This window comes from Cryptomeria japonica, chromosome 1 (assembly GCF_030272615.1).
Source record: "Cryptomeria japonica chromosome 1, Sugi_1.0, whole genome shotgun sequence".
Classification (NCBI taxonomy): Eukaryota; Viridiplantae; Streptophyta; class Pinopsida; order Cupressales; family Cupressaceae; genus Cryptomeria; species Cryptomeria japonica.
In genome coordinates this window covers 631,056,847-631,066,276 of record NC_081405.1, presented here as the reverse complement: position 1 = coordinate 631,066,276, position 9,430 = coordinate 631,056,847, and the positions used below count along the sequence as shown (strand labels likewise).

The following is a 9,430-nucleotide window of genomic DNA, read 5'->3' as shown; positions in this document are numbered from 1 at the left end:
ATTTTCTTTGTTTAAATAGTACTTCATAGTTGTTTAAATGACTCTGATCCCCCTTGTCGTGTGAGACATGAGCATCGATCAACATTTTCATTACTTTGAGTATTATGGATGGAATAAATTTTATGTTGAATGAATGCGTACAAAGATAAAGTTTGTGAGCTTTATACTTATTAATAAATATTTTGCAGCGTTCTTTTGTGTTGACAAATGATTATGGAAGCCTTTCTCACTTTCTGGTAAAAAGTGTGTTTGTTTCTTGAATAATCTGCATAAAAATTTATTGAACATCTTACGAGGAGCTGCACTCTTATGCAGAGGGTAAACCAAAGCTTGGTTCACCCAACTGTTGGTACATTTGCTTTTTCATAATGGGTGTGCAGGAGTCTTTATTTTAAAAACACATAAAAATTGAAGAAAAGACAAATCTGTTAACCAACAAATTGACATTGTTCTCTTTTGTTTTATATCTCTCCATGTTTTTCTTTTTCTTTCTCCATGTTTCAAAGATTAATTGAAAATGTGATTCTTGATTCTTTAGACTGTTTGGTTTTGTGAACGTCATTAAAATCCCTTACTCTGTCCAAAAGAATATAAGAAGTTGAGCTGACAGTTTCTCTCAAAAAGATATATCTGTTAAAGAAATTACTGCACTGTTAAACCATGTCACGAATCCTGAGTACATACCAACAAAGAAATGTACTTGACTCTGCAGTTTGGCCGGAAAAGAATGTGAAAGAAAGTGTAGGAAAACCATTTATCTGCAATTTTTTATGAAGGCTGCTTCTCATCTTCAGTAAAATCAATTCCACAACATGTTCCTCATTCATACGTCTTTGAATTTTTGCAGCCTCTGTCCAAGTTTTCATTATAGCCGTCAACTTGTTTAAACAAAAAACTACACAATATTGTGCACACATTTCTACTTACATAAAACTAGAAACCTTGTTAAACTTGAATTTTGGCATCTTGTTCATAGATTGTTGTGACTGACAGTCACCTTTTCCAAGAGTCAAGATTCCGTATCAAACTGAACGCTCTTTATATATTTCAGACAATGGAGTAAAATACAGCAAAATTACTGTTGTTTTGCAGAGAACTCAATTGTACGTTAAACTTCTCTCCAGTAGCTATTTAATGGAGCTCATTCTAAATTATTTGAATTTATAGTATTTCGAGGTTTTACTAATTTGGAGGAGCAAATGTCACCGCGGAAGTTTCCTTCTTTTAAGGTTGACAACGTGGGCACTTGTTAGCTCGTTTAGGGTGGATAAATGGCCTGCATTCCTCTCATTTTCATTGCAGAAATCCCTGTTGATTCTGAACAAATTGTGTTTGTTTAGCTCTCAAAGTGGAGATTTTGCAGCGATAAGACTCTCTTAACATTATCATTATCACCAGCAATGGAAGGGAAGGGCTTAATCAAAGGAAAGAAGGTGACAATGAAAAGGAACGGCTTAATCAAAGGAAAGAAAGACACTAAGGATGTTACCAAAGGTACATAAAGAAGTAGTTTTTATGCAAAATTTGTCTTCTGTATGCCCTTTTCAGTACCCTTTACAGCTATGTTTCAGCTTGTATACCTAGCTGTATGTTTATGACACATTCTTCTAATATATTACTTGACTCTTTTTGGTGGACAGCAGTTAGTGTGCCAACGAGAAAAACGCTCAATAGTTTGCCAGTTTCAACTATCTTGCGAGTACGACGTGAGCATCCAAATGTTGTTATTGGAGATCAGGTTGTTCATGCACGCCTGGGCCAGTGTTGGCATTTTATAGACTGAAGCTAAACTCGTAAATTTTAATGCTTTCTAGATGTTTGTTTCGAATATTTGGTAGAAATTTTTATTTAACATGACAAATGGAAAACAAACCAGGCAACCCTGTATACTACAAAATGTAATTTAAAATCTGAATTTGGTCAATTCTTCCAAGTAATCAAGATTTTTCTAGCTTCAAGTTCTCAAACATGAATGTCAATAACTGCTTAGGCCTACGCCTCTTACACTACATGTAGTGGTCACTAATCTGAACTTAGTTTTATTCAGGTTGCTGGAAGTACATCTGATAATGCAGATAAACAGGAATTGATGCTAGTGGAAGTGACACGATCTGACAAGGAAGCAAATAAGTATGTAGAATTTTTTTTTTTGGAGGTCATCGTGTTATTTATCATGCTTCATTACAGTTTGAGTTGGTCTAGTGGTAGAAAATTTGTAATCTTGAAAGGGAGGTCACAAGTTCAAATCTCATATGGGGTAAGGTATGTATGTCTCGTTTGTAGCATAATTAAGTTCCTCCAGCAAGGAGTACAGGGTAGTCCCATATTACTATAAGCCATCTATAGACCCATATACAGAATCTTTCATGAAATATAAAATAATCTTTTTTTCTTTCTTTCATGTATAACAAAGAAATTTGGTTCTTCAGCCCATTTTCTAGTATCTATTTTAATTGCAAGTATTTGACTTACTTATAAGTACTGTGCAGGTATGAGGTAACTGAGGAAGAGCCTGGTGATGATAGAGAGGATGGTCCCAGGTATTACTGTTATCTGAATCATATTTGCATTTCCTGTTTCCAGTACATCAACTTTTTCCAGCTGTTATACCTGTTGATGATAATCATTTCCTTATTAGAGGGATTTATTCTGAAATATACAACAACATACTGCTTTCCTCTTTGTTTCTTTTTTATCTTTTATGAACCCATTCTCTCAGAATTCTTGGAGTTCTACTTTTGCATAGCAAGGTCTTGATTGTAAGATTGGTGTAAAATTAATAAATTTAGATTCTTTGTCCTGAGTGTAATGGAATTTGTCACTATTCTTTATTTTAATGGAATTTCTCACTATTCTTTAATTTATGTTTGCTTGAAAAAATGCAAATCATGAACATAATTTGGAGTGGTCCATGTCTTCCACAGAGTCAAAATCGAAGGAAAGAAAGATACTAAAGATGTTAAAAAAGGTACATAAAGAAGTAGTTTTTATGCAAAATTTGTCTTCTGTATGCTCTTTTCAGTACCTTTATAGCTTGTATACCTAGCTGTATGTTTATGACACATTCTTCTAAGGTATTACTTGATTCTTTCTGGTTGACAGCAGTTACTGTGCGAACGAGAATACGGCCACCAAGAGTTCCCGGAGAACTAAGGAAATCAACTATATTGCGATTACGACATGAGCATCCAGATGTTGTTATTGGAGATCAGGTTGTTCATGCATACCTGGGCCAGTGTTGGTATTTTATAGACTGGAGCTGAACTTGTAAATTTTAATGCTTTCTAGATGTTTGTTTCCAATCTTTAGTAGAAATATTTATTTAACATGACAAATGGAAAACAAACCAGGCAAACCTGTATACTACAAAATGTAATTTAAAATCTGAATTTGGTCAATTCTTCCAAGTAATCAAGATTTTTCTAGCTTCAATTTCTCAAACATGAATGCCAATAACTGCTTAGGCCTACGCCTCTTACACTACATGTAGTGGTCACTGATCTGAACTTAGTTTTATTCAGGTGGCTGGAAGAGTTACTTCTGATAATGCAGATAAACAGGAATGGATGGTAGTGAAAGTGACACGTTTTGACAAGGAAGCAAATAAGTATGTAGAATGTTTTTTTTGAGGTCACCTTGTTATCTATTAGGCTTCATCATAGCCTGAGCTGGCTTTGTGGTCAAGAATTTGTGCTCTTGAAAGAGAGTTCACAAGTTCAAATTTCACGGGGTAAGGTATGTATGCTTCGTTTTTAGCACAGTTAGGTGCCTCCTACGAGGATAACGGAGTGGTCCCATATTACTATAAGCCATCTGTAGACCCGTATACAAAATCTTTCTTAATCTTTAAAAGAATCTTTCTTTCTTTTTTTTATGCATAACAAAATATTGAATCATGTAGTCCTTCAGCACATTTTCTACTATCTATTTTAGTTGCAAGTATTTGGCTTACTTATAAGTACTGTGCAGGTATGAGGTAACTGACGGAGAGCCTGGTGATGATAAAGAAGATGGTCCCGGGTATTACTGTTATCGGAATCATATTTGCATTTCCTGTTTCCAGTACATCAACATTTTCCAGCTGTTCTACCTGTTGGTGATGATCATTTCTTTACTAGAGGGATTTTCTCTGATTTATGCAACACTATACTGTTTTCCTCTTTGTTTCTTCTTTATCTTTTATTGACCCATTCTTTGAGAATTCTTGGAGTTCTACTTGTTCATAATGAGGTCTTGATTGTAAGATTGGTGTAAAATTAATAAATTTAGATTATTTGCCCTTAGTGTAATGGAATTTCTCACTATTCTTTATTTTATGTTTGTTTGAAAAAAACGCAAATCATGATTCTAATTTGTAGTGGTCCATGTCTTCCAGAGTCAAAATAAGGCACGAAAAAAATCACAGTATTTAGTCAGAAGATTCAACTCAAGATTTCAAGATCTGCATATCAATCTAAAGTGCACAAAGTATTCTTTTGTCCAAGGACTTCTCATGTAGTGGAGTCAAACTTATATTTTTCCTACTTTTGCAAACCTAGAAGACATTGAGTTCCCTTCTTTTCTAATCCAACATGTAAGTCTTCACTTATGCATTTGATGACCAATTTTATGTGTTTGAGGTTACGGATAGATGGAGAAAATTAATAGGATTCTCTGTCTAATTTTAAGTTTGCGTGATCATAAAAATACAGTCGAGGACCAAGTAGGTTCCAAATCATTCCTTCATCTCTAGTGACTTAAGTCACAATCTTAACTATCATTCTTGATATTTTTGTGAACAAAATTGTTATAAATGTAAGATAAAATATTGAATGGAGAAAACTGTGCTGGCACTAAGTAAAACAGTGAGTTCCTCTCTCATAAGATGTGAGCAATCATGTTTGTTTTTGTGCTTGTTAGGTGAATTGTTTCTCCAGTAGTAAATTGTACATTAAAACAAACTATTGTCTTTATGGGGTGCTTGCAGGAAGTACAAATTGCCACCCTCATGTGTTATATCATTCCCAAAACGCACTGTCTCTTCTAAGACAGCATGCTTTCCAACTGGTAGCCAAGTCCTTGCAGTATATCCTGGAACTGCTTCACTTTATACAGCAACTATAGTTGGTTCCCACCGCAAGGTAACATTAAAAGACTTGACATGCAACTCCAGTCTTGTACATATTTTATTTTATTTTTTCAAGCATTTCTAAATATTTAACTACTGCTGCCACATAAGGTTCCTTATTGTTTTCTAATAAAATATTAAAATGCATAGTTTAGGAAATGGCTTGTAATTGTTCTAAAAGAAAACCACTTCTTTTGTGCTTAGAGTAGAGAAATGATTTGTGTAATATATGCAACTGTCCGATGAAAGAGATTGATCAACAAAATAATAGATTCACGTCTTAAAAATGTTTTTGACAAGATGACATTTCAGTAAGGTTCCTGAATGATTAGAATTGGGAATGAGTTCTTCATTTGGGTGCTGTAGGACTACATTAATGGATTTATATCAAGGTAACGAAGTTTAATGAATGATAAATAAAGGTTATATTTGACCTAAAAAATTATCTTTCTAAACCTGTAAACAGTCCTTGTTCAATGGTTGTTTTAGGCCATGATGCATATTTTAGTATTCATTCATGTTTCTTGCCCTAGTCAGCAATATGACTGCACTAGTACTCTAGCCTATGGTCAAAATCTCCTACTTTGTTCAATGATAAATAAAGATTATGTTGGACTTATAAAAATTATCTTTCTAAACCTGTAAACTATCCTTTTTCAATGGTTATTTTTTAGGACATAATGAATGGTTATTGTGGATGCATATTATAGTATTCACTCATGTTTCTTGCCCTCGTTTTCTTCACTGCTTTCGTTGGGAATTGGGTTACACTAATACTCTGGCCTGTGGTCCAAATCTGATTCTTAACGTACCCTGGCCAGTTCTTCTTTTATGGCTGTATGATCTTTGTGCCTCCATGAATGCTGCTATTTTTGACGTGTGTTCCTCCCATGACTGCTGCTATTCTTGACATGTGCTCCAAGGATTCCTCTGAAGTTTTGAAACAATGCAAATTGAGATAGGAACAGCAAGAAATTTTTATATCTATAGTAGCTATTCTGCCTACCAATTTGAAATTCAGTTTTTTCAACGAGGCTTACCTTTAGTGAATTTACTTCCCATATTGTTATTGTTGGATTTTTAACAGTCTCTTAAGTGCCTCCTCTTGCAATTTTTTTTTTTAACTTGCATTGTTTTAATAAAAAAACATTCAGCTTCCAAATTAATTTGGCCTTGGAAAGATTCCAAAACCGACTTTGTAGCCAAACAGATACCTAGAGGTTTCAAATTCTCCAGTAGTCTTCACCCTTATCCTAACAATGTACAAGGCTCCAATTTCTTTGTATGTCATCTTTTCATATGCTACAAACGTGCTGACCCTGATTCCTGTGCCATTCTGACAAATGGAACAGAGTAGAAGTCAAATGCACCAATTATATTAATCAAGGGTGTTTAAAATGGAAGCAATCATGTTTCTTGCCCCTCTTCATTAAGTAATGAAAGTTAGGCAACAGAAACAACCAAGCCTTGATGCTTTTTCTTTACATTTCAAAGCATTGTTGCTGCTTGCTTTTAGTTGGACCATTTACTGTTGAGAAAAGATCTTCCTTGCTGCAAGGTCTTCAGTCGTCTAGGTGGCAAAATAACATTCGAAGTTGCACAAGAATGGTGTAGTAATGTTGTTAAAGTGAAGTTGGAAAAGTATCTTGGTGTAGTTTCAGCCCTAAGCACGTGGGAGGAGTAAATGGAATGAAAGATGAGTTTCCAAGTTTTGTTTTTAGTGTATTGAGGGTTTTTAGGTGGTTGAGTCAGTTTGTGTAGATAGGTATTTGTTATTTTTAAAAGATATTTGCAATTATGTTTTAAACCTTTAGCTGATTAATCCAGTGGCTATCTAGGTATGTCTCAGTTCATACCTGACATGAATGCAGGAAATACCCAGATAGTTAGATGTACCCGAATTGTAGCGATACGGTCTTGGGGGATCTCCAAGGTGGTGCTCAGCAATCTATGCTAGCATTTAAGGTTAGATCCCTTTGCACTCAATCCTCAAGATTTTCTCAATCTGGTTCATATACTTTCTAGCCTTGGTGTTTTAGCCTGTCTATTGACCTCAGTTCTCAGGTATGGCTTTCAGTAAATATATTAAAATTTGTCACCTTGGTCCTTCCCTATGGACCAACATGTAATCTTCTTAACCTAGATCATTGGGGATGGGCTAAAGCTGAATATCTACAAGCCTTTTGGCATCTGTTTTTCCGAGTAGGCTTTAGCCCAATACACATCATTAAGTTGTGTACAAAATTCTGTATTAAGTTATTAACTGCCATTATAAGACATATTTTCAACAAATGCAGAACATTTTATAATCAAATCAGAAAGCATACCAACATGCTATATTGACAGCATACCAATCAGCTCTTCTGGCCTTCCAATTTCCTTGAACTACTTTGTAGCCTTCTAGACCCTTTATTGATTTTCTGATTGAAACTCAATCCTCCTGAAAAAACTCTGCACACCGAGAATTCAAACCTTTATCGTTCATCATTTGAATGCTTTTTGTAAAATACAAATGGAATCCTTTTATCTCACCTTGAATACATGTGAAAAGTAATGGACATAAAGGTCATGGAGATGCAGTTTGTAATGAATGTAAAGGGCATGGAGATGCGGCTTAATTGTTTTGTATGACAATGTTTTGTATGCATATTATGGTTGGTAGTTATGAGTTTCACAAATTTTATGGTATTAGATTTTCTAATATGAGCTGGTTTTATTTTAAAGATATTTTATAATGGCTGTTGATTTGTGATGGTGTATTGTTGGTGGCTTTCTGTACAAGCGTGGAAAATTTCAGAGGACAAGTATCAAGTAAGTTGACATCTGCCTTGTTATTTACTAGGCTAAATCAATTGCTTTAAGTAAGATCTAAATACTGAAATTTGATGGCAGAATTTTCTTAGAGGTAAATTGTGTGTTCGCAGCCTCTATTTTTGTTGAAGGAAGAAGCTTTCATTCATTTACACATGCATATTATTCCGTAACACAAGCTTCCCACATGCCAAGATAATGAATGTATCTCCCTGATATCTAGATTATAGACATAGTATGCGCAGCCATAGATTCCTTGCTCTGAAAATGATAAGCTCTTAGTGAGCTGACATGACCATTTTATGAAGATAGAAGAGTTCTGTCCCTGTCTAGAGATTTACCTTTTACTAAACTAGTAAAGTCCTTACCGGTTTACTTTATGTTCACTTGACAAACTTTGCAAACTGACATTCATACCTCTGGGTCTTATTGTATTTTACCATATCCTTCAAGGATGCTCATTAAAATTCGGGGATTTAGTTTTAGGGAACCATAACACCATCCTGATTTGAATTGATAATCATTATCATTCCTCTCTGGCACCATGATCCTTCTTTTTGTTCATTTATCTTGCCATATAATCTGGCATTAAATATGAAATTTTTGTAGTCTGGCATGTTTTTGAATATGATTAGTGTGAAATATATCTTGTGGATGATACTGTTGCTTTGTAGCTTTTCCCTTGCCCAAGTTTCTTTTATTTCTTGACAATCAAGATTGGTAGATGCACAACGAAGTAGGCATTGTTTAAATTTGCTATACGGATGTGAATTGAGGAAAGTGTGCAGGGATTGTTTAAATTTTCTCTATGGATGTGAATTGAGGAAAGTGTGCAGGGATTGTTTAAATTTTCTCTATGGATGTGAATTGAGGAAAGTGTGCAGGCATTGTTTAAATTTGATTATGGTATCAGAATGATGCACAAATGAGTGGTAATTAAATAGGATGAAAGTTCATGCTTGTATTGGATATGTTTTCAGCTGGTACATTTTGCATGCTATATATAGTGTGTAAAATCAAATTGTCAAGCTTTACTGAAATCGTTTTGTTTACATTGGAAGCTATCTGCTTGAGTTCGATGATGACGAAGAAGATGGAGTTGATGGCCTTCCAGAAAGGACTGTTCCATTCTTTCATGTTGTACAGCTTCCTGATGGGCACTGCCAGTGATGCACATCATGAAGAAGTATGCTCACTGTAATGTGTGTTATTTAATAAGAATATATGTTAAAATCTAACTGTTAAGGCTGAACAATCTTTGCCCTGGGACCATTTAAAGTGGAATTTCAATAGTTTGTAGGCTTACCATAGTTCATGCCTTCTCGTTTTGTGGAGTCCCTTGGTTTTTACATATAACCTTAAGTTCTCAATTGCCATGGGACCCCAGCATATAACATTGGTTTCCTTTTCTTCTCTATTTCAAGTATTGAACAAGCCTTTGGCAAACATTAAAACTGCCTTTGAATACATTTATTGATTGAGATATTTGTCAATAATGTGTTTAGTTGTGCA

The 9,430-nt window shown here is 34.7% G+C and overlaps 1 protein-coding gene across 1 annotated transcript; it reads left to right on the top strand.

Moving 5' to 3' along the window:
• Positions 1 to 1,316: 1,316 nt before the first annotated feature.
• On the top strand, positions 1,317 to 9,371 carry LOC131042501 (SAGA-associated factor 29 homolog A-like). The gene is made up of 11 exons (XM_057975815.1): positions 1,317 to 1,494; positions 1,644 to 1,738; positions 2,048 to 2,130; positions 2,490 to 2,540; positions 2,925 to 2,968; positions 3,103 to 3,212; positions 3,522 to 3,628; positions 3,970 to 4,092; positions 4,967 to 5,120; positions 7,905 to 7,918; positions 8,980 to 9,371. The coding sequence occupies exons 1-11, from the start codon at positions 1,401 to 1,403 to the stop codon at positions 9,086 to 9,088; spliced, it is 984 nt and encodes a 327-aa protein (XP_057831798.1). The 5' UTR covers positions 1,317 to 1,400; the 3' UTR covers positions 9,089 to 9,371.
• Positions 9,372 to 9,430: the final 59 nt, after the last annotated feature.

What these genes read in the sequence shown, in the direction of transcription:
- LOC131042501 (XM_057975815.1), top strand. Translation starts at nt 1,401, where the DNA reads ATGGAAGGGAAGGGCTTAATCAAAGGAAAGAAGGTGACAATGAAAAGG. An exon ending in CACTAAGGATGTTACCAAAG is followed by an intron (nt 1,495 to 1,643) that starts GTACATAAAGAA and finishes GGTGGACAGCAG; the next exon opens with TTAGTGTGCCAACGAGAAAA. An exon ending in TACTAAAGATGTTAAAAAAG is followed by an intron (nt 2,969 to 3,102) that starts GTACATAAAGAA and finishes TCTGGTTGACAG; the next exon opens with CAGTTACTGTGCGAACGAGA.